At 40.2% G+C, this 26,038-nt stretch overlaps 1 protein-coding gene across 2 annotated transcripts in view; it reads left to right on the plus strand.

Annotated features, from left to right (window-relative positions):
• cntfr (ciliary neurotrophic factor receptor) overlaps positions 1 to 26,003 on the plus strand; it is a 202,019-nt gene extending 176,016 nt beyond the window's left edge. For both annotated transcript variants that reach the window (XM_068573297.1, XM_068573296.1), the window contains 5 exons: positions 3,083 to 3,246; positions 15,983 to 16,051; positions 16,364 to 16,478; positions 22,787 to 22,913; positions 24,445 to 26,003. In XM_068573297.1, coding sequence (XP_068429398.1) covers positions 3,083 to 3,246; positions 15,983 to 16,051; positions 16,364 to 16,478; positions 22,787 to 22,913; position 24,445 — 476 coding nt within the window. In that variant the 3' untranslated portion in view covers positions 24,446 to 26,003. The remainder of the gene's footprint in view (positions 1 to 3,082; positions 3,247 to 15,982; positions 16,052 to 16,363; positions 16,479 to 22,786; positions 22,914 to 24,444) is intronic.
• Positions 26,004 to 26,038: the final 35 nt, after the last annotated feature.

Below are 26,038 nucleotides of genomic sequence, written 5' to 3' on the forward strand. Positions count from 1 at the left end.
TTCCAACAGAAAATCCCGAGAGCTGCAGTCCTGCTTCATATTAATAAACACCACAAGGTAGAGATTAGATACAGCGTAACAAGTGTAGTCATTGCGTATGGTATGGTACATTACGGGTAAAGTATGACTCCCTGTAGTCTTACTTTCCCAGATATGAAAACATATGCTGTTTTCTGACTGTCATTTATGATGTATTTTGCAAGAGAGAAAACCTAACACAGAACTTTTAGATTTTAAAATTCCCATTGATTCTCTTTGCCTATTGTAGCTTTGAACAAATAGGACAGCAGCCATTAAGGACGTAGCACTTCGAGTCATTTAATTATGTGAGCAGGAGAACTTGTGTAATTTAATTTCAGTGAGTCCATTAAAGGAACCAGATTTGTTCTCTGCTACTGCCATGCTTTACATATTATCCAGTAAAAAAAACACTAAAGACATACTTTTTGCTGTACACCCACAGAATGTGTTATGCACATAGAAAAGCACTTCTTACACACTTCATGTAGAGTTTAGTCGCCGTTACAAAAATACAGTCTGCTTCCAACAATAAGCCTTAATCCTGTGAAAGGAGGAGCTATTGTTCTGTACTTCCACAGCAACAGTAGTTTATTTTAAAAAAGAGGACTTTTATAAACAGGATTTTAAACGATTCATAGATTCCAATTTTGTAAGTCCATTTATTTGAAATTAAGTAAGAGGACTAGCTGCTGCACAGTTATAGTTTTAGAAGCACTAAAATCAGATATGCAGATAATGTACTACATTGGTAAGCTTACAGATCTCTGTTTCTGTTTTACTGCTTGATTGCTGCACAGTCTTAGCCACCAGGACAGCCTTTAAGCTACCCTCTTTTTTCTTTTTAAAAAGAAAGACTAGCCCCTCTCCCTCCCACTCTCTTGTTCCATTTTCAGCAGACAGTGAACATAATGGTCTCGCAAGTAGTTGTTTGAAAGATTAAACTTTTATGTTACGGTATACCTGTTCACTTGCATCATCACCCGAGAGAAAGAACGGTTTGCAGTGACTGCTGCAACAGGGGGCTGAAAGGAGGAAAGAGGAGCAGTAATGTTGATGCAAATTTGAATGAACAGAGTCGAGGGAGTCATGACAGACGTTTTCAGGCCAAGCATGGACGGGCCAGGTAAAACAATGGGATTTCATAAAGTTATACCCCCGTGATCAAACATTGTGCTTTTTTCTTCCCCTCATTACATCACTTTTTTTTTTCTTTTCTCGAATTCATTTGGCAATTGACAATTCGTAGCTCAGAATTGAGAAAGATGGCTTACGTCTATCTCCCTGCAACATTCCTTTAAGTTTAATTAATGGACACTGTGAAAGTTGTTGAGCCCATTAATCTGCTCCTCAACGCATTTCACAATAACTTCTTGAAATCTGTTTGGGTCAGTGAAGTCCCGGGCTCTCATTGTCTCACTCTTCATTTAAGTCCTTTTCGTCGTTCGGCTCTAGTATTAATACAAGTGCTTCAAAAGAAGGATGTGTTCATTACTCATGCAACACAAAGCTCATACTCCTTTTCAAGTAAGATGAATACTTTAAAAGCCTTTGGGACTCCCCACCCATACAGATTTCTCTCTGTTTTGTTCTGTTCCCGCGCATGTTTTCTTCTGTTACGAGTTGTTGGAGAAATCCAAAGTGGACAAAGAGGATGAGTTTCTGATCTCTAGTCTCCACTGACTTCACTTTGGTTTCACTCTGCCTATATGCACTGTTCTTTCTTTCTTTCTTTCTATTTTGCTCTTGCTTGCTTTCTTTCTTCCCATCCCTATTTCATCTTTTTACACATTTGCTTGAAGAAGGTCACAATGAGATTAATATCTCTTTCTCAAGGGAGAATGCTGTCGGTCTGCTTTATCTGTCTTTTTATCATCTCCAACGGTCTTTCATATCTTCATCATTAATTCCATGAAGATTATACTGAGAGAGATGTCTGTTTGTTTGCTTCTGTTTGTGCCGGTTTATGTGCCTTACGTATCTTGTGGCGAGTTTCACCCAAAGTGATTTCATCCTCTTGTACTTTATCTTTACGTTCATTATCAGACATGTTGGTTGCTACTGCTGCTATCCATTTCCTTTTGTAATATCATACATGTGTCTGGCTGAGAAAAGGTTTCATGTTGCTGAAGTGGTGGGCCAATGTGTTTACTCGTGAGAGTGATCCAACAAAGACTGGGTCATAGAATATCTTGTGAAAAGCATTGAATCGAATTCTCTCAATTTCTCTGTCTGCAAGTCTTTCTTGGTTGACAGGTATTCAGAAACACAACATGTATACAAAACTGTCCATCAGGGACTCATGCCTTCCTGTCTATTGCCTTTATCCTTACCGCTGTCTTTTACTGATAAATGAAAATATATCATCCTCATCCTCCCTCTTAATATTTATTTCCATTGCAGTACATGGTGAAATAAGGAAAATTGTGCAACAATGTTTTAAAGACAAAAATACCTTGACTTTTAGTTCCTAGTATGTGTCAAGGTTAAAAAAAAAACTGCATTATGCGTCTCAATAGCATATTTCATTAGACCTTCCCTCGCTTCTCTGGCCTTCTCTTCCCTTATGTTTTAAACTCCATGTCCCTCGATTATAATGTAGGTGTTATGTGAAGTCTTAAGCCAAAATGCGTATTCACACAGAAATACTCCTCCGGCATTATTGTGTTGTGATGTATCGAGTGGAGCGGGTGAGAAAAATTCAAATGGGTTGAACCGTGAGCCAAAGTGGCCGTGACCGCTGCTTGAACTGATAAAGATGGACCAAAACATGTTTCTCAATTTCCAGAATTGCACAATAACAAATTGGCCTTTACATCAAGTAAATACAAAAAAGCGTATTCGGTTGGAAACGTTTCAGCTTTCAGATGCAGCTGCAGGGTTTGTTGCAAAAGTCCCTGAAATGTAGAAATCGACTGCGAGTGGCATTTCCTCTGTCGCTTGGTGGCACTGAGCTCAGCAGCAGTTCCAGAGCAGTAAACTCTGCTTCAAAAAAAATGCTGAACTTGCATGTGTTAAATTGTTGGGGTGCCCCTTTGACTAATCGTTCTCATCCACCGCACAGTTAAACCCGACCCCCCGGAGCGTGTGACTGCGACCCCGATCCGTTTCAACGCTCGCAGGCTGGAGGTGTCCTGGCACAGCCCCGCCACCTGGCCCGACATCGACAACTTCCCTCTGAAATACTTCCTTCGATACCGGCCACTCATCAAAGAGCAGTGGCAGCATGTGAGTAGCCCTTGTGTGTGTGTGTGTGTGTGTGTGTGTGTGTGTGTGTGTGTGTGAGTGTGTGTGTGTGTGTGTGTGTGTGTGTGTGTGTGTGTGTGTCTGTGTGTGTGTGTGTGTGTGTGTGTGTGTTTGTGGCGTGTGTGAGTGTTTGTGTTACAGAGGAAGAGAGAGAGAGAGAGACAGAAACAGGGAGTTCACATAACCTTACGGTTTAGTATTTGGTTTTGAGGTCGTGATTCAACACATTGAACTGAAAACTGAACACATGCACATGAATCACACATTGTGAAAATGAGTTCCTCGCTTGTGAGTAACATAGCTTGGCCTAAAAAAAAAGTCTGTCTGACACATGTAACAACTATGCAGTAAGTAAAGGGAGTTTTAAATGGTCAAGAGTGTTTGTCCAGATACAGCTCCATTACCAAAAGCTCTAAGTCAACATTGAAAAACACCTGTTAGATTATGATTCATTATATGCTATTTGAAAACCTCTGGTGAGCACATATCATTTTTTTCCCTGGATGTGGTGTTCTGAAGAAAAAGGCTGGCCTCCCTCCATTTTGCAGATTGAGTTTCACCTCATTGCAAAAATATTTCTCGAAAGGAAATGGCACATTTTCCAGAAGTAGCATAGGTTGTTATTAAAAAGTTTAGTTTTTACAATTTCTTTGTCATCTATACCTCTACCTGTAGGGGGGTTTTTTGAGCTAAAGAAAAAGAGACTACAGGGATTTTTCCAGAGAAATGCCTTTGAGAGCAGTTAGCAGTTAGATATGAAATGATCCGAACCTGTATCTGTTTGAGTTTGATCCCTCGTCAGACAGACATAATCGCTCAGCTTCTTTGGTGTATGTTACTGTATCTGACTGTTTTTTGTAGGTTCAGATCCCTCAGGGCTTCGTATAGTAAAAGCATATGTGTCCACTATAGGATTCCTGTGATGTAAGCTCCCTCAGCTCAGGTCTAACATTGCAGCGTTATTATCATGCCCATCAATGGTTCGCAATTGTGTTGTTCCAAGAACTATGGTTACAGACTATCACATGGAAAAACACACGTACGTATTACAGAAGAGTACACATTTCTTTTTTAGTCTTTTCCCTCGCTCTTTCCATCCTTCAACAATTGTCTCTATCATTACCTCACCACCTCAATATGTCCTTCCTTTGTTCACCCTTTTTCAGATTCCTAAAAGATCAGCTCGCGCACCTTAACGTGAGGGTATTTTCATCTGTCGTTTGTGTCATTTGTTCAGTATAATGAACAGAAAATAATGTGTAAAATATCAGTATATAATGTACCCAGTGATTATTTGGCACCACTCGCTGTGGCTTTCACAGCTGAACTAAAGACGTCAATGCACCTGAGAAGAGTAAACCCTCAAGATGTTCTTGATTTTAATTCTTCTCCTAATTAGGCTGCTTGTAGTCCGTGCCTGGGGGCTTATTGTTTAAATTAATGACACCAATTCAAATTATTGATTCATTGTTTCAAGTGATTTATCAAGTACAAGGATTAGCTGATTCCTGCACCGAGATTTTATATTCTCAACCAATGAATAGTTTTAGGTCTTTAAGTGTCCAAACAAAATACTCCAACTGAAAAGGTTATATTTGGCATTATTTTTCTGACATTTTCAAAACAAGAAATGAAACAATATGTCACAGTTCAACGACATTCTGTTATCTAACTTTCACACAGTTATTTAGCAAAATGTTGGATCTATGCTCAGACCTTTACTCGCACAATCCCACATACAGTCATTATCTACACAAACGTACATTCGGTCTCTCTTCCTCAGTCTCACAGCAGTTGAGAATGAAGAAAGTCATAATAATACTTCAGATCTGTGTGGAATAAATTGGTGATTAAACACACTCTTAGTTCCCCTTGGCTCCCTCAACACTAATCAATCAACATGTGAACTAATGCTTTAAGTGAAAGGTGGGAAACCTTAAGTAAATATTTGGATTGGGTAAGAACACATCATTTGTAAATTACACAAATGTAGTGGGTGACTGCTGAAAGACTGTAGTGTCCTTTGATGGAAGTCTCCATGCTGATGCTTTTTTAATTTTTGCAGCAGAAAGTGTATTTTTCAGAAGGGGGAACCACTTTTGTGCGGTGAACATTTTATGGTTGCACTTCTGCCCCTTTTATGAGGAGTTGGCTAACAGTGTTAGTCCTCACTCCGGCCGAGAGTGCTTGTTAATAGATAAGTAATTGTCTAACATGAACAGTGTCAAACTGTTGAAGTGCAAAAGAAATGGCAACTGACAACCTGAATTTGTTGTTCCTTATGGCCATTAGAGTCACTCCCGTCTTTTCTGTGACCTCGACTTCATGCGACAGAACAAAACAAAAAGTGCCATAAAACCAGCATGTTAAACTAGCATGTTAACTTGTCTGCCCTCTATTAAATGTTTGTGAATAGTTTTCATAGACATATCATGGCCTTGCCATTATATATATATATATATATATATATATATATATATATATATATATATATATATATATATATATATTATAGCAGCGTTTTACTCCTGCCATTATACTGCAGACTGCATATTTAATGACTATACTAGCTTTGTTGTGCAAAACATGTGTTTTTAAAGCTGTGACATAAATCATTGGGTAGAATTAAATGAGGTTGCCAAAATAAGATGCACTGTTTATTGGCCCCATATAAACCTCATTAATTACAGCCACAGAGGGTTGAATACTAATTGAAGCAGTTAGTATGAGGAACTTACCTTTACCTTTAATGTGGTCAGACAGCAGAGCCGGGTGAGAATGGCGTTCACATGCAACATTTTGAAAATGTGTTTTGAGTTTCAAATGAAAGCGCTGGCGTGATCAGATTGATCTCTTGAGGAAACCATCCATCCTGCTGAGGAACGAAGCGACGACTGGCCCAGATACTAAGGGTGATGGAGATTCAGACAGAAGGAGGAAAATGGGGGGAAGTTTTGGAGTTGAGATGAATGGAGTGAATCAGAGAGGGAGAGAAACGGGAAAGGATAGCAGACTCTGGGAGATGCCATGAAGAGAAAGAGAGGCAGTATATATATATATAAGTGAGATGGACATTAATAGATAGCATTTCAGGATGGCAATCCCCAAATGAGAGACAAAGAATGGGATTGAGAGAAGGAAACTGAGAGGTTGTGTTAAATAAAGCATAGCAGCCTGACACTAATTTGATTATAAAAGTTGAAAGAAAATTGGATGGTGGATGAGAGCGGTATGTAGAGAGAGAGAAAAAAGAGAAATGCTCATACGGAGACTTGGCCTCAAATAGAAGGATAAATAGATGAAAGTGTGAGAGACGAGAAGAAAAAGGGAGGACTACATTGAAAGTTAAGTTTCAAAAGCTATTGATTACAAGACATTTCAAGTTAAATAAAGATAGATGATGGTTCAAGGGAAGAAGAAAGAGAGGAATGAGAACAACTGCTGGAATATGTTAAACCATGAAAGTGGGTGAAACAAAGAATTGAAGAGAGGGAGATACTTCAGATCTAACCAATATAAGACATTGTTCTTGCAACTACAGAGATGTGTCCAATATAATATATCTGACATAACCTATTTATTCAATTGGTTTCTACTTTATGTACCTGTGCCTAGAGTGGCGTCAATAGGCTGGGACTCAGAACATAGATCGCTATGTTAGAATGCTGAGAGGGTCAGTAAAGATAAGCTCAGTTTCAGAAGATGAAGGGCAACACACACAGGAAGTGTCTGACACTGGAACGTGCTCGTTGACTCAAGCATCAATGCTCCAGAAGAGTGGCAATTTTATTATCGTTTTCTCCCCAGATAGGCACATTCCTGCCACCATACCTCTATTACTTCTGTATTCAGTGGTGTGTGCGCTGCGGCCTTCGATTGAAGCAAAGCAAATAATGTTAAGGTTTTCACTTGAGTGAGTAATCAAAAAAGGCTAATTTGGTCCTTGGACTACCTTGATCCTCCACTCCATAAAGATGGTGAACTTTTTCCTTTAGGCTGTAGCTTCAAAGAGTCCGAAACATAGCATGGCAGGCCTGACTCTACTAATCCAATGAAGACTTTATTATTTAAGATGCGGAAAAATAATCACCATTTGAAAATGCATCTGTATGCATGTAAATGTTCAGTCAGTGAATTGTTCTGTTTCCCATGGCCTTGTGTTTCCATCCCAGCCTCAAACTCCCTGAGACGTGAACTCAAGCTCTCGCCGCAATTAAAGCGATGGTCCAGTGACTGTGATAAGAACAATTTCAGATTGCTCAATATTCTCCCTGTTGTGTGAAACTGCATCTGCTGGGCTGTAATTGCCCTTTGGGGATGACGCTGAACTCAACTGAAAACTCACACATTTTACAATGCAGACACTGTCACGCACAGAAACACCCCAATGCAGACGGAGAGGAACACGTACATGCACATACGGATGCACACTCGCTCCCAAATGCTGGTACGCATACGAACGAATACCCATGTGCAAGTTCTTGTTCTTCCAATTACAAAGATAAAGATACATGCAAATGCTATATGAGCGCTCAAACACGCACATGTGAGTATGCATGCGGAAACGGAAAGAAAAAAAAAAACGCCCACGGTCACAGATTATACATATTATGTTTACAGACATTCAACACATGCTCATGTAGCTCACTGGGGGAAATATACTTAAAGTCAGTACCAAGTCCTAAAAATCTGCCAAAAATGGATCTTTTCAATGTTTCCAATGCCTATGGTCTTGTTTCAGGAATTTTGAAAAACTGTAATGCAGCTGTCAACCTCATTCTCTCTTGCTTTAAGATACTATCACAAATAGGGAAGTATGATTTTTTTTTTAAGATAACAAAACTTTTAAGGCTAAAAAAAATTACTTTTTTATGATGGTATGTTTTTTTTGTTGTTGCAGTCAACGCACAGAGCCCCGCTATGTGTCTGCCTTGTCCACCAATAAGCTGTCCATGCACTTTCATGCCCACGCATACGTCAAAATGTTCACAGCAGAGAAGGGAGGTGGAATATGTGTCAGCATCGTCAACACAATTTAGCCCTTCATTCATTTATTCATCCCACATTTTGTCTCCTTTGTCCTTTTGTCTGACATGCTGCATTCCCCCTCTCCCAATCCATCTTTCTCTCTCACTCCCCCTCACCTCTTACCTCACTTTCCTCGTTGCATTTTCCCCTCCCTCTCATCAATCTCCTTCTCTCTTTTTTCCTTCATCCTCATCTCTTCTCCTCTTCGTCAATATCACCATGTAATAATGGCATTTGTATGTTTGCCAAAAGTCACTTTCATCCTGCAAGCACTTAGATGAATCAATAGTGAACCAAGAGATGTGTGTGTGTGTGTGTGTGTGTGTGTGTGTGTGTGTGTGTGTGTGTGTGTGTGTGTGTGTGTGCTTAGTAGCACTAAGCTGTGTTAGTGTTTCTGTGTGTGTTTGAATTTTTAAGCTTCTCTGAAATAATATTTCAAGCTAGTGAAGTTACTAAAACTCAACTCATTATAACAAATGCAATTGTGTCATCCTGATTTTGTAAGTTTGTGTGTGTGTGTTTATTCACATATAATGTATGCATATGCCTGGGTTATTTTTTGTCCTTTTTTTGTGCAAACCATTATCATCACAGCAAAGGAAATGCCGAGATGGACACTGAATAACTTAACATTGAACGTCATAAAAGCCAGTGGCTCTGATTCTGTCCTGTTCATCTTTTTCTAGCCGCCTCTATCCTCACGCCTCTCAGCAATCCACGGTTGTACCGTCTCCCACTCATTCATCCATCCATCTACTCTTCCCTCCATGCATTTAGCCAGCTATCTAACCATCCATCCTTCAAGCCATCCATTTGTATCTGTGGCTGCACATGATAAATGTTCAGACCTTGTTTGGGGAAAACATCCCATATAAAGGACACTGCAACAGACAGCTCATTTATCAAATCTTTCTAACACGCACACACACACACACACACACACCGGGCAGTTTCAGTCCTGTCACATGGGAACGTTATCATCATTTAGCTCTGCAGTCAAAATACATCATAGTTGAATTGTATTATTTATATTATGTACACACACAGATATACAAACTGTAGTTTTTGTTTATGGGCTGTGCGGTCTGCTGGCTTTGAAATAATCTAATAAAGGTATACTGTACATTATTTTATATAAATCACATTGTTTTACTTTGCATGTTTATCAAAAGAGAAGTAAAAAAAAATGATCTTGCCCATCAAAGAACGAACCTGAGTGTGTTTCCCAGATTGGAGTTGTGTTATCTATTTGTGTGGTGAAAGTCTGAGTGTGTCAGGGTGAATGAAGATGATCGGGGCCACTAACCTCTCCTCGGCCCCGAGTGATTTCAATCTTTTGGCACACTGAAAAACTGGGTGCTTATGTCTTATGGCTAATAAAGTTTGGATAGAAACAGCATTTTAGTCACCAAATGAAACAAGGGAGCCCTGACGCTTGTTAAAATCTGACAATTTGGTTTGATTTGTCCAACCAAGAACTTAAGCTGAAAGAAACCAGTGGCTGCCTCAATGGAAAAAAATGGATTGGTCGTTAAAAAAAAATTTGAACACAGTCTGCCTTGGAAAAACTGCCAGTATTGCTTACAAATGTGAGTGTAAATGTTACACACACTTAATGTCTGTTTTTAAATAATTGGAGAAACTTTTTTTTTGGCCCAAAGGCAACAGAGCTTCTGATGAGCAGCGCAGCTCGCGTTAGACGACCATGGTTCAGCTGGCGCTCAGCAGTTTCACCGCTCACCACGTTCTGTCAGGTTCGGCTTTCATCATGCGTTGCTCTGCGGCCGACAACACGGCCGTCCGTCTGACGATTTCAGTGAGTGACTGATGATCCAATTACAGGCTTTCCGACAAATAACTCAAATAAGGGGGCAGCCTTTGAGAGTGTTGAGCCGAAGTAATCATAGCTTGCTGCGCTGTGGCTAGCTGTTTTCATTGGTTTCTTTCCTCCAGCTTTGACAACCTACAACACGGCAACGTCGATAACAATTAATGCTGTCATTTGTCTTGCGGGTTTGATTTTCTGACAAAACGTCACTTGATCTTCAATCAGCCACTTAGCAGTCTCGGATGTCAGACTCATGATGTCAACATCCCTTAATGTTCAACAACAGTCTAATCAATTATGTCCATCAAATATCAGATAAGTGTTGTATGATTTCATACAGTCCTAATTTCTAATTTCTTTTAACTTCATTGTCAAAGCTAACAAGTCGTACAATTGAGCATTGACAGGTCGACAGGCTTGAGGCACCTCAAGAGTTTCCTCTTCCAACTGCACGTTGAAGTGTCCCTGGGCGCGTCAGTGTAACTCAAGGCTGCTTTCATTGTGCCAATTAGTTGTGTTTGAAGTACAAGTGGGTTAATGGGAGACTTTGTAAAGTGCTTTGCAATGATATCAGCATAAATAAGCTGTATAAATGCAGTCCATCTACCGTTATAAATCACTGACAAAGAAACAAACATCCCACTTAGCCTTTAGCGGTCACGTTTTTTAGTTTTTTTTTTACTCAAGCTTCATTTGTTTATATATCCATCTCCGTAACTCCCAAAGAACTAGAATTAGAGAAAAAACATGTCGGTAACAGACAGAAGAAAGTTGTCACTAAAGGTGAAGAAGGAAGTCAGGGATGAGTTCTCATTTAGATTCTCGCTTTCATGACGACATGTCCGCATGAACCTGAGTTAATGTTGAGACACCTCCACCGCCGTTTTGTTTGTTGAAACTTCCACATGCCCTTTAAGGGTGGAAGGTCTAGTTCGGGATCTTCAATTAGCTGAGGGAGGGGAGGGAAAGAAGGGCGTGGGGGGGGCTTAGCTGCCTTTTACAGTAATTGCTGCTATGGCGAGTGGGGCTTCAAAGAGAGAAATACTGTCTGAGAAATTACCCCTGGTCTTGGCGTTTCTCTGCATGTGTGTGTGTGCTCTCAAATGGGAGGAGTGTGCGGTGGAAAAATGGGAGCTGTCAGTCAACCTAATGAGACCAACCTTCTCAGTGCACACACATACACACACGGAGCGCCATCGGGCCAGTGGAAGTGCCATATAATTGGGTTTCCTTTCCAGGACAACAGACATGCTCACTGGATTAGATCTGACCACCGACGCCAATTTTCTCCATGTCTCCTTCTCTCTGCTTTTCCTTCTCTCTGTTCCTCTCTCTTTTGTCGGCCTCTTCATTCTTCCATATTCTTCTGTCTGTCTACTCTTCTCTTTCTTTACATGTTTTTCCTGTTGTCTGTCTACTGTTCAGTCTCAATTCATTGTCATTCCCATTTCTAACCTACAGTAAATGTACGGTACTTTAATCTCATAGTGTATACGTCTATAGTTGGTATGTATGACCAAATATGTAATTGCCAATATAATCCCCTGATGCAGGTTATAATTAAAATATTTCATGTATATTTATGGACTTATTGAACCCCATAGTATGCTCTGTTGGTGGTGGTAATCATAGGGATCAGCTGGAGTTCTTTCCTTCCACAACGTCACAGTAAGATTAAACTTTATTGATCCCAGTGGGAAGGTTGTTTGAGGTTACAGTAAACACAAGCACAAGATAGGATAATGAATAACTAAGGAACAAGAAAGAAGGTTATTCTGTCGGTGTTATTAGGGTGTGCATGACAAGAAAGAGAAGGAAGAGGATATGAAGGAAAGGAAAGGAGAGGAGATGGTGAAAAATAAAGGATGTGTGAAAAGTAAAGGGTCACTTCTTTTTCACACAGTTCCTTATGCAATCCCTGAGGAATGTCCACGTCTCCTCTCTCTCTGCCGCTCTCATTGTCTGGATTTGTGTAGAGGCTGTGTGTGTGTGTGTGTGTGTGTGTGTGTGTGTGTGTGTGTGTGTGTGTGTGTGTGTGTGTGTGTTTGCTTAGTAGCACTAAGCCGTGTTAGTGTTTCTGTGTGTGTTTGAATTTTTAAGCTTCTCTGAAATAATATTTCAAGTTACTGGAGTTACTAAAACTCAACTCAATATAACAAATGTAATCGTGTCATCCTGATTTTGTAAGTTTAGTAAGTTTGTTTTCATTTTATTGTTGTTGTTTTTTAACTCACAATCTAGCTGGTTAGCCAGAGGCAGTGTTTGCACACTTTCTGTGCATTGTGTTTACTTACAGCAGCGTTTAGATAGTTGCTTGATCAGAATGACTGTTAATGCCGTTGGCCGACAGCTATCTGGCCGAACCTGATAGCAGCCGTTGAGTTTTAGGCCAAGTCAAATGTTTATTCAGCACTCATCTTAAACTGTGGCTTCTGTGGTGTGGGTTGTTTTTGCTGCAAAGCAGCTGTTGAACTTGGTCGAGGGAGGAAGCAACGTTGAATTAGCATTTCCATACATGTTCAAAGGGTTCGAAAGATCCAGGTGTGCTGCCTCTCTGGCGGATTCCTACAATAATACCAGGCCGACATCTCTGTTTTCTCCAGTTCATCGTGAAACATTCATGCTCACATATGCTGTTTACAATGAACAGACATATGGTGTTTATGCAGGAAATGAGGATATTTCTCCAAAGTGAGGTCATTTAGGGATCATTACTTTCAAAGTGGACCATTTTGCGGTCATTCAAGTTGGGTAGAATCTTTATTATTATCATTATTGCATAGGGTAAATATTTGGGTCTTGGGAGTGGCAATGTGTTTGTTCCGCTTTCCTTTGTGCCAGTGCATGAGTCACTGAGCATACAGACACACAAATGTATGCACAAAAATTGTACCCACTTTTTTCTATAGTGCTCTAAACAGCTTGGTCTTCAACATACATCCGCCCTACAGACACATGTGAAGCATAAATAATCACACGCAACAAGTAAATATACATCTCTTCACCACCACTGCCACAACTCACAAGCTTGGTCTCGCAGTGTGAATGATGACACCATTTTTTTGGCAGCAGTGGCAACAGCCTCTCAAAAAATGCATCTCCTCCTCCCATCTTTCTCCCTACTTCTCTGACGCATTCTCCGTGGCCTCCCTCCTCTCCCCTCGCTCTCCCTCTATACGTGATAGTAAGTGCCGCTCACACTTCTCACTATTTAGCCACTTGGCAACGCAGCAACACATCCATCTCCATATCTGTTCATCTGCAAGCTGTTTATGCCATATACATTACTCCTTCACAGTACTCCCTCACGTATAAACATATTGGTGGTTCACATACATGTGCACACACACTCACACACGCTAGTTCCAGATCAGCCCTGCGAACACAAACAATAATGTGTCAGATATGTTCTGACTGTGCAAACAAAGAAACACAACCACAAATGTCGGGAGGACAATTTTCCCAAACTGGTGTGTTTTAGTTTTTTTTCATTCATATCAAATGCAAGCACACACGGAAACTCACACACAAAAATATGAAGGCACATGCACAGAATTACATGAAGACAATGAAACAAGCAGATGTACGTGTCTGGCTGAACTTCCACAAGCTTTCACACGGTAGGTATTAGTATGCAAACACACACACACACACACATCAGAATCAGGAAGGAATGCTGATAGAAGCTATGGTTTGATACGCTGGTTGGACTATACATAAACAGTGGAAGTTTGAAACCTCAAAGGCTGCACACAGGTCTGTTAGCGCATACATGCACACACAAAGTATACCCTCACACATTCAGCACTCATGTCACACGCACACATGCTTGGGCTATTATTGCATTCCACTAATGAAATTAAGCCTATAAATGTAACGCTCAGTTAGGCAGATAAAGCCTGAACTTCCGTCCAAACAGAGGGAGAAGGGGGCCAGGGACAAACAGTCAGAGCTGCTAGAGAGAGGCTGTGAAGGCAGAGTTGAAAACAGAAGGGTCAACTTTACAGAGAGGGTGAGCGATGAGAGACATATAACAGGAAGACAGAGAAGGCACAGACACTAGGGATGTACGGGGGAAGGGAGGAGGGGGGGCTTATTTATCAGATCGACTCCAGATTTTCACATCCTGAACTACTAAAGGGAAACTCCAATCGGAGGCTTGGTTATGGCTGGTGGTTAGCAAAAATGATATGGTGTGTGATCAAATCACAGACTCTTCTGAGCGACGCCGGAGATATCAAGAACATTTAAAAAAAACAAAAAAAAACAGCTCTGTTTTATTTAAACTTGGTTCTTGTTTTTATTAGTTTTGGCCATTCTGTCCATAATTTCCACATCGTGAAATACACAGACTCACAATGAACTGATTTAGTGTGTGTTATTGAGTGCCATCAGGATAATCTGTTACATTGTCTCTAAAACTGTCCATCAGAAGAATCGGATTTTTATAAGTCTACAATCACGTACACTTATCTCATTCGTCGTTGCTGACGCTGACATGAGAACAAACATCACCACAAAAACAAGTTCAGAAGAGAGATAGCACTAGATGTGCGCCAACAATTTAAGATCACTGAAATGACCACGCTCAATCACCCGTTTGTGACCTGGAAGAAAATAAGATTTACTCTGCTGCCCAGTCTTTCAAGATAAGATGCCATGCGGTGAGAAATGGCTGTTTTTCCAAAATGCCTTGTTGAAACTAAGTAAATGTAAATCTTAGTACCAAATTTGAGTTTTGTGTTTACAATATACGACACTTTGTCAGGCTGACACCATATAAAAAGTACTTGTTAAGTTAGTACAATAAAGAATTTCAGATAAACTTAAGCTCTCGCCCTACCTAATTTGTCTGTGTGCGTGTGTGTGTGTGTGTGTGTGTGTGTGTGTGTGTGTGTCTGTGCGTGCGTGCGTGTGTGTGTGTCTTTTGTTGCACTACTGGACTGCAGAAGGCGATAGGCATGTCACTAAATCATTTAATTCAACTTCCGGAGTTGAAAATTCATCACCCTCCTACTCCCAATTTTTCCTCAAGTCTTTTCAGATCCAGTCCGAAGGCAAACAAAAACACACGCACACACGTGCACACACACGAAACTAACCGTGAATTAGAGAGCCAGCAAATCATCCTCTCATACACTCCCATGGTTCAAACGTTTTGTTCATTCTCTTTTGTGCTCTGCAAATTAAAGTGTGCACAAAAGGCTTGCAAATGTTGGCATGCATTACATTGTGTTATACAATTATGTGGCATTGATGCCAGAGCTTTCTGGGATAATCGTCAATTATGCCACTGGTATTTTGCAAGTGTGTCTGACTGTCGGTACGTGTGTGCGTGTGTGTGTGTGTGTGTGTGTGTGTGTGTGTGTGTGTGTGTGTGTGTGTGTGTGTGTGTGTGTGTGTGGAGGCTGCGGGGGCATCGAGGTTCAATCAACTCAGCAGTGAAATGTAAAACACTGCCAAGATAAAGCAACAACATTGACCTATGCACAGAATAATGATGAAAGAAAGGTCTCTTATAAATAAATAAGCAGTGAGTAAAAGTTCTGTACTGTATTGCACAGCTGAATCTATGTGTCATTAAACATTAACGGCTCAGGCCAGGCTTGCTTTACTGTGCACATAATTTAAAGGTAGACTTGTATGAGTGGAATGTATGACTTTCTGAGCAAAGTTACCTCATGGCTGACTTTTGGAGCTGAGATTTTTTATTTTCAGAAAATGTATAAATCTGTTTTCTTAACTACTGTATCAATGGACTACAAAAATAAAAGAGATATTATTTCAACTCAGTGGACACACCCTAAGTGGGCTCGTCCCTCATCCAAACTGACCACCTGCGGTCTTCTTTTGGCTGTTTAGGTGGAGCTCTCTGACAGCACAGCCCACACCATCACCGACGCCTATGCTGGGAAGGAATACATCATTCAGGTAACATCTCTTGTCTTGTCATTTTACCTGACTGATCATTTAAGACCCAAAAACGATCCACCATTGGAAACAATTGGATCCATCAAAACATAAAATATGAATATATACCTAGAAATGTATTTGTATGTATACACACTGAATATATACCCATATGCATATATACATATATAAATACATATCAATATGTATTGGTCTACACTTCATGCTTTTTGTTTATACAGCCTGTTCTTGCATCTACTGACTCTTTAAATTGTATTTAAGCGTATTTAGGAATGCTTCTGATTTCCGAAACACTGTCCTTGTGTTCAACAGGTGGCTGCCAAGGACACAGAGATTGGAACATGGAGTGACTGGAGTGTTGCTGTCCATGCCACACCCTGGATTGAAGAGCAAATTACTTCCACAACCGAAGTGGACGTTCCTACCGGTAGATTACAGCCTGTTCCTTCTATTCCCACCTGTCGGTTGCTTTCAGAGTCTGCGACATAAGTCGGCTACATGTGTATGTGGTCTTTAGGAAATGATCAGTGTCGGCACTGTACTGTCTGAGCTGAACATTTAGTTTCTGAAAACTCTATCCAATCCACACTGTCCCATCAAAAGACACTATCAGAAACACATTTAAAAGTCTGAATGAAAATATTTGGTCATAAACCTAAACATTGATAAATGAAAATGTTGACCGGTTAGGATCATCAAAATGCTGACAATTCCTCCATGAGAGGAAAAAGTCAAAAGATTACAAAACATGACGATACATAGTCTTGAAACTATAAAAGTTTGTCAAGAATTTAGTGCCAAACCATCTAGTATTCCACTGGACAAGTGAAAACGTTTAAATGCTGGTGGCGTTAGAGAAAAAGCAATCAGTAAAGTCGATAGGGGTCATCCTCTGGGCGCCATGAACGCCTATACAAAATTGAATGGCAACTCATCCAATAGTTGTTGTGATGTTTTAGTCAGGACATAAGTGGTGGACCCCTGCTGACTGCTAATGTGGCTAAAATGGTTTGTGTTAGAAGGATAGAATAAAGATGAGAAAGAGGCAAAATGCAAATAAGTCAAACAGTAGCCTATAATGTATTGAGATGGCTTGTTGTGAATAGGTAATGATACACTTTTAAATTCCCCAAATACGCAATTGTAAAGTTGACTCGGAGGAGAGAATGAAAATGTTAAAGATGGAGTGCCAACGGGCTTAGACTGCCTGCATGTAGAGATATTACATGCGGTTTGTTTTTTGTCTGTCGTGTGGTCCATCAGGTGAGGAAATCATTATGATGATAATATAGAATTCCTATAATGTTTTAAACATTGTTCTTTGTGCCCACGGCTGTCATGCAGTAAATCCCTAAGCCAGTTAGGTATGAAATTAAGTTTGGTTAATAACTTTCTTTATCATTAAATTGAGTACACCATAAGCGTTTGATAGCCTTGAACTTTTATCGCAGCTTAAGTCACAAAATCCAGCAGCCTCCAGACAAATCGACACACACATCAACCTGAGCGCCCGAACCAGGCCTCAGGGAAACACGGTGCTATCTTTGAAAAATATGCTCACGTCCGTTCTACAGCCTCAGATCGCTTTCTCTGTTTTATTTATGCATGAGAAATGATCATTTAACATTAAATTCACTGCAGGTTATTATATTATCTGTGTCTCTTGACACACACACACACACACACACACACACACACACACACACACACACATACTCATTGTATACACATATATCTCAGGGAATTAGCTGGTTGGCGCCCCTTCCATGTGTGGCAAAGATCAAGGATGAGTCAAGTCAAAATCTCTCAACGCACCGATGATCTCGGAACAACATGTCCACTTATTCCATGAAGGCTTAAATTTTTCCAAATGTACAGAAGGGAGTGGTAATTGACACCATCACCAGTTGCATGTCATGCTATGAGCAATCACTTTCATCATGATATTGAAAACAGAACTTACATGCAAACTTTTCTAAAAACCAAGACGTTTTGTTTGTGGTTAAAATATACTTTGTATGTCTGTGTTACCACTTTGCTGACTAGTGTCACGCAAGGTGCGCTTTTGCACCTCCAGCCAAACCCTTAAGTGATGACATGGTGGGCTGGCCACACATTAAGTACACTTCTGCATCGCTGAAACAAGCCGAGACCTTCAACCAATGGTCCTTGGCAAAAATGTGAAAAAAAGATCTGGATTATTCAAGTGTCAACGGATTTGATGGTACAAACCTTACAGGGTAAAAAGCACATACATCGATCAAGTACAGCTTTCCGAGCAATATGTCTGACAATAAAACCCTCCCAGCCAGTGTCCGAAGAATTCACTTCGACCCCCGAGGAGAGCCTTTTTACTGATAGATTACTGCCCAAAAATAATCACCAAATGTAACTAATACGCATCACATAACTCCTGCGCAGACAACAATTTGCTTCTCTCACTCAAAGTGTATCTTTTGCTCTAAAGATTTACTTAGTTGTTTTTTTTGAACGGACTCAGTCTTTGTGTTTCTTTTAAATGCCCTTCATAAATACATTTGATTGATGTATAATATCTTTCTAAAGCAGGTCTCTATCAAAGTGTAAAATATGGATTTGAAAAGGATTTCTGAATCCCAAACTGTCCAAAAGTCCTGACTCCAAACCTACACCATTGCATTTTAAACTATTGATAAATTCACTTGAGCAAGCATTATTTATCAACCGTGCAACTTTGCTTTTTATGTCCGCCATGTAGAAAAGATAATTAATATCCTAAAGCTGTGACTTACTGACAATATGAACCCAATTTGAAATCACCACGCTGCCCGTCCGTTGACATTTTTCAACAGTTTTACAGTCCAACAGTGACTCCTGTTGGTCATGAGCAGAACTGCACATCATCACAGTCAACACTAAATGTGCTTATGGCATGCCTTAAAACACACACACACCCATGCTACAAAGCACACATACAAACATGCAGCATGCTCTCACAGTCCCTCACACACACACACACACACACACACACACACACACATACACACACACACACATTTAAGTACATACGTTCACAGTACCTTTCTCTGACAACATCCAGAGGACACAAACACACACATATGAGCACACAAGTACACAATACCTTTATCTGATATCATCAGAGAACACACAGACACAGACACACCCACACACACCCTGAGTCAGTGCACACTGTATTATTCTGGTTCTTGAGTAAAGAACAGGAGGTTATTGGGATTCTCCTCATGCCTCCTCTCAATCCAGCTGCAGCTTCTCTGCTTCCCTTCGCTCTCTCCTCGCCCTGTTCTCTCTTTCCCCTCTATTCTCTCTTTTTCTTCCCATTCTCTCTTTCAGTCTTTTCTCTGTCTGTTCCTCTTACTTCTTCTGTCTATTGATCACTGAACTCTCTCACTCTTATCTAGCGTCACCAATCTCCAATCGTTTCAATCTCTATTTTTAGCCTTTTGCCACCTTCTTTACAGATGTTACTTGCTGGACGACTGATTGCATCTGTTGCAACTGCTTTGTTCATATCAATGAAGCAACACCAGGTTTTGGTTGCGATTCCCATTGATGTTTGCCCCAGTACTCCATGTTTTCTTTTTCTTTTTTTTGAAAGGGTGGTGGGGGGGGGTTCTCCTCAAGGTGTTTAAAATAAATGCAGTTTAGAAGTAAGAAACATTAGTTTTACCTTTTTTTAATGCTGATTTTAATTTGTGCATTAAAAAACAATCAAACAAGTAATTATTCAGTTGCAACTCTCTAATTGGAACAATTGCACCTTAGTTAGACTCCCATCCGTACGGAAACAAGGAAAACTCTTATTTCCTGTCCACAATTGGACCAACTTTTTTCCAGCTGACCAGCTTGTTAACATCTACACACTAACCAATATTTCTCAGCTGTTTCATCAAATAGGAACTTAAATGACTTCCTGTGACTAATTGATTGTGTCGCTCACAGTCTAAAATCACAGTTGTGCTTTCTCCATTTCCTTCCTGCTGTCTAACGTCTGCCACATTCTTTCTTCCTCCTCTTCCTTTTTTTGTGTTTGTTCTGCTTTTTCCCGTTCATGCACCAGAAGGAACAGGTCGCCCGTACCTCATGGAGAGTTGCCCTTACGCGCCTGTTCTGTTTCCTGGCATCAGCAGCCTAATTTCACTCCAAAAGGATAGCCCAGCGACAGACAGACAACATTTAGAAATCCCATCCTCTGCGATTGGGCCATCGCTTAGCGACTGCATTCCACGAAGTAAAAAGCAGATACAGTCAAGGCTTTAAAAAGTTGCAGCCATTCTTAGTGCCGCAACCATCTAAGATATAAGCGTCTGCCTCGCCCACTGTGCGAGACAGAAACTGGACACTGTCTAGCACCCAACACGCAACACTAGATATCTCGTCTAATATCCCTCATGTCTCGATCTATTTATAATAAGCAGAAACCGCAGCTAAATGTTAAAGCAAGCGCTGAAGTTCTTTCAGGTCCTCCTCTGCTGCATGCTGGTTCCACGTCGCAACACCACTACGTATTACTACGACATCATTATGTCTTTAAGGTGACAGAGAGTATTGAGAAGGGAGGTGGGCTTTCATGCATTCAGGGTTCTAAAAGTTGAGATCAATCATCAGTCAGTGTTTCCATCAACAGTGTTGGGCGAGGGACACAGTTAGAGCACTTCCAAGGTTGTGATGAACACAAAAAAGAACCAGCATCTAACTCAGATACTAACATTTAGTATCTAATTATAATATACCTGTTTGTTTTTTTTATTTAAAACCAACTCTCAAAGTGCATTTGGATACAAAACATCCAATCACTGATCCTAAAATGCAGGAGTGCCCTGCTAAGGGCAAGCGAAAGCTGAAGTGTAGGAAATCTGAAAAATAAATGCCGGTTAAATCAACTAACCTTTTGGAGCAAAGGTCAATTTTAGATGAAAGTGGCATCGGCGCCTCCGTTTTCTTGTTCAGTCCAGTTTTGTTTTTTGCAGAAAAACAAACCATTTTGCTCTGATTGGTGCCTCGTACCAGCTCCTTCTTCATACAGCGGAAACAGTAAGTGAGGCTCTCGGGCATAGAGCAAAAACATTGTGTAGCCATGAATAAGATAAGCCGACAGTAGTATGAAACCAGGAGACTTCTCTCCTGTTCTAAGGTGAGTGTATTATTAAGAGAGAACTTTGAACTAACAACGAGGAGAATAAAAACATTGGCTCATCGTGCTTCGCTATGCTCTGTCGAGAAGTTTCCATTGATGAACACAGAGGCTGACTGTCTTATAATCGTCTTTACATTTCAATATCCTAAAGCCTCAGACTTCAACTTTCCCTTTAGGCAACTTCCGCTTATTATCTTCTCTTCTCCAATCGCTTTATTTTTCACATCTCCCCCTCACTTCTCTGCCTGCCTGCTTCACTTCCTCTCTTCACCATTTTTCTTCCCCACTGTTGATCATCCATCTCCTCCTCACATCATTGCCTTGTCTCCCTGTCGCCGACTACCTTGTTACATCAACGTACACCCCATAACTGTCTCTCCTCGTTGCCATCACATTATGTCTGCATAATTTGTATTTCCTCCACCACTCCAAAGCAAAAATGTTGTGCTGCAGGCAGGAAAGTATTGCATAGAGCTGCTGAACATAGTTAATGTGTCCTACTTCTCTCTCTCCCTCTTTCTGGCTATTTCACACCTGGCTGCCTCTTCCTGACTCCAAACTACACAACAGTCATTAATTAGAAGAAGAGGGACATCAAATTCTCTCTCCAGCAACAAAAATGCTGTGGGTTCAAGACTCCGCTACAAACAATATGCATGAGTTGATATCTACTGTGCTGCCTGCACCCGTTTTATAAAACATTAAACTGGGATATTTTTATTTGTCAAGTTATGTAAAATCCAAGCGCACTAAAACAGCTTAAGCACATCGTCATTTTCAGCATATTTATGTTTGCCACAAGCTGCTAAAGAACCCGCCCCATACACTTTAACATCACCATATTTAGCTGGAAATGGCTTTCTTTTCATTTTCTTTTTAACTATTATTATTACTGATTATATGATCTACTGTTCTGAGATTTTATCATGACATAAAGGTTATTGCTTTTGAGGCTCAATTCATGTGAAGTCTCAGCGCACTCAAATGACTGACATGGGACTTGAGATAACCTGTAAAATAAAAATATACAGCATTGTATGGTTGTTTAAATGGGGATATTTTCATAGTGTGTATTCAAACGACCGTTATCAGCATTATATTAATGCACCTTCCCATTTTTTTTACTTTATACCCCTTCTGCTCTGTCTACTCTCCTTTACCTTGGGGATTTTAGCCCATTCTCCCTTTCTCCTATTTCTGTCTCCATATGTTCTCTTTTCTGCTGTGTCTCTGTCCTCTCTCTCTGTTTCCCCGTGGCTTTAGTGTGAATGAGATTTTTTTTTCTTCGTCCAGTTCACTTCATAACTGCTTTGACAAGTCCCATATCGACTGCGCTTGCAGATTAGAATTGATTCCACTCTGCACTGTATTTTCCTTTCTGTTTGGTTCTTCCGGGTATGATGAGTGCTTTTCAGTGTCCATTCATCAATATGACGTTTTGAGTATTTTGCCCCTTCGGAACAAATGATTGTGTATTACCACAGGAGAAAAAAAGGAAAAGAAAAAGAGTTAGGGATTAAGAGGAGGTTCTGTAAAATATGCTCAGTAAGGTTTATTGTGTTTTCTGATTGTTTTTCCAGAGACTAAGACCTCCCCCATACCGTCCTCCAACGCACCACAAAAGGCTGAACCTCCAGTGGGCAGAGCTGCCAGACTCTTCACATTTTTCTCCCCTTTGCTGTTAGGAATGCTGCTGCTTTTCATGTGGTAAGCAAACACACACACACACACACACACACACACACAAAAACACACACATATTTCTTGTAATGAGTCTACAAACCCCTTGTCTTTGAATTCATCAATTCAGTCATTCAGTCACATATTGGCAAGTTGATGCATGCCTATTGATGGCAGGAGCTCTTTTAATAGAACGAGAGCAACAACGATTGGGGCGAGTTTGTTTTATGACCCACCAGGATGAATTTCTTCATATTTTTCCGCAGAGCCTCTGAAGGGATTGAGGTCAAATCCAATGCAAGGCTGTCCCATTTCATTAATTTTACAAGTTTTACTCTATAAATCATGTCGTAATAATACGTCTCCTGCCGATGATGTAGATGTTGAACAATGAATGCTGAAATGTGGAATGTCGTGGTTCTCAGAAACGCACACTTGTAATGGTTTTTCCACCCAATGTGGAACAAAAAAGGAAAAAAAGGAAAAACACAGCAACCCTGTAATAACACTTTAACAAAATGACATTAAACATGGCTGCATCTCTAACTGAACACAGCCGGGTTTAGTTGGATGAATATGCAAAGACACATTCTTGGCCATCCTATCGTCCACTCCACTACAGCGAGTGCAGCTGGGAGTCTGTTCTGTGCTGTTTACACACAGCACCAGCTCTCCAGATCATGAATGACAGATCACAATTTGTTTCGGTACTTCAGGTCAATGCTGGTTTATATTTCTGCTCCAGTGCAGTACGGAGGGAACCATTTGGTTGTTTTGCTCCACTGCATTTATCTGACATCGACTTTCAGATTACGACTTTATTTTTAAAAAAATACCAAAATACATTACAATGAAATACAATGTGTAGTTGAGGAGTATACCACTAGTTCCACCAAAGAGACATATCCCCTCTAAACTATTACATGATTAAATATATAGATAACTGTTTAAGACCTAAAAAGGTTAAATGTGCTCACAGAAAGTCAGGCTTTGAGTAATTTGTTTGTGTCCAAAACGATCGGCATCCTGTGAGGAGTGCTAGCAGTTGATGGTTTAGATGGTTTAGAAACAACAATGGCGGCACCTGATGAGGTCAGCGAAGACGCTGCAATAGCACCAGTTCCATCCGAGTATTTGTTCATTGAAAGAAGAAGAACCAGGAAGGCTTTTTTTCTTCTTTTTTTTAAAGTGCTTTTGCTCTTCTCCCGTCTCGCTTCGGTAAGAGTTTGATTGAAGTAAGGTTCATCCAACCACCTGCCAAGTCTATCTTTTGACAGTTCCTGCCCTTTTCTGAACAGTTTCCATTGACGGCTTCTCAGATGGTTCTGCGTAACAAACCATCTGGCATGTCAGTTTACCTTGAGATGGCCGTGATTGGAAACTGATACTTTTACTTTGGTAAAAAGTGAATGACCGACTGATAGAAAGGTTATACACAACCAGAACAACTAGTAACTTATGAATAGCAAATCCCAATACAATAAACTAGATCAACCAAATAGACGATTCCATTGTTTGTTGAGACGCCTAATTTGTGCTTGTGTCTGTTTCTTTCCAGATTTAAATGTCTTTTTCCTGAAGGAAGTAGGAGGAAGACGAGAAGGAGGAGGAGAAGGAGGAGGAGAAGAAGAAGGAGGAGGAGGAGGCTGGTCTTTTTTCTATTTTGCACATGTTACCAAGATACAGTGCATTGCTCATTTCTGTCCATCACTCAGTTACTCACCGAGATTACTTAGACATGAAACTAGACGATGATAATGCCAATCAGCATTTTTGATCAATGGAGACAAAGAAATTCTTCAGAGGAGCTTTTGAAAGCGGTTCCGTCAACAACAACAACAACAACAACAACAACAACAACAACAACAACAACAGCAACAGGCGCAGCAACGACCACAACAGCAGCAGTGATATCAGCATAAACAGTCTTATATTCCCCCCTTGTGGCTTCGGTTGGCCACAGCAGACTTTGTTTGGTAGACAACAGTTTGGTTCGGGAATCTCCTCTTCAGAGCAAGAAAAACGACTCTTCAGATGACTTAAAAAAATATCCCTGTTACCTTATTGTCCTTTTTGTTATTATTGATTATGAATTAATTTTCACTTTCTTCTGAAATTGCAGCACCGTACAGATAAACACACACATGGATACATAGAGTATTTGTGCGTGTCTTGGTGTGTGTATAGTAACCGTAGCAGTCCCCATACAGCTAAATCATCATGCCAAAGACTCAACTTCACCCCCCACCCTCTCAGCCCCCCTCCCCACCCTCCAAAAAACAAAATGGTTCCCAAATGATTCACTGAGCTTAGTGAAGCCGTGTCGGCCTTTGTTGTGGGTTGAAAAGCTCAGAACGTTATATGGGTGTGTACACAACACCAAATTGATTGCCAACTCAAACAAATAAAACTTGGGACGAGTCTGAGGAAACCTTCAGCTCCCATTTGTGTAAACCTCCCATCCATTTATCAAAGGCACCACACAAATACTCAATCGGACTCTGAATCAAACGGTGGTCTGGGCTGTTTAGACAATTAGCTTTACACTCTGCTTTCAACGACTGGCAAAGAGGACCTGGATTGTAAAAAAATGAAAAATAAAGTGGATTTGAGACTGAACAGTTCTTTTTGCCCACCCATTTGTTTTGGTTCGACGTTTGTTATTGAAACATCAAAACGAGCTGTATTGGTTTTCAATTCTGCTCTGTGCTGTAAAATAAAATAACACAAAACTGTTTGCTTCTTGAATTCTGACGCCTTTATAAACATTAAGAAAAATGTCTTTTTGCAGTTTACATTTCAATAGCCAATATCACCAGTTAATATTATGTTATTCAAAGGAATATTGATGTGTTTTATTGTATTTTTTTATCTTATGGACAAATAATACAAACACACATATAGGATTTTAGTTTTTTTCTTTCAGACATTCATAATGGCTTAATTCTCCTTGCTCATATTTTGTAAACTATGATATGTAACTTTAACATTGAACAAAAAGTTTATTATTTAATAATAATAATAATAATAATGTATGTATTAGCAGTAGAATGTCGTAACCTGTACCTGGGGTCTTTTTTATAGATGTATATACAATGACAGGTTTCAACCATTAAATGTGACCATTTCACAATGAATGATGACATACTGGC

This window comes from Clinocottus analis, unplaced genomic scaffold (assembly GCF_023055335.1).
Source record: "Clinocottus analis isolate CAN_PGR_092001 unplaced genomic scaffold, fCliAna1.0.p SCAF_13, whole genome shotgun sequence".
NCBI classification, from domain to species: Eukaryota; Metazoa; Chordata; class Actinopteri; order Perciformes; family Cottidae; genus Clinocottus; species Clinocottus analis.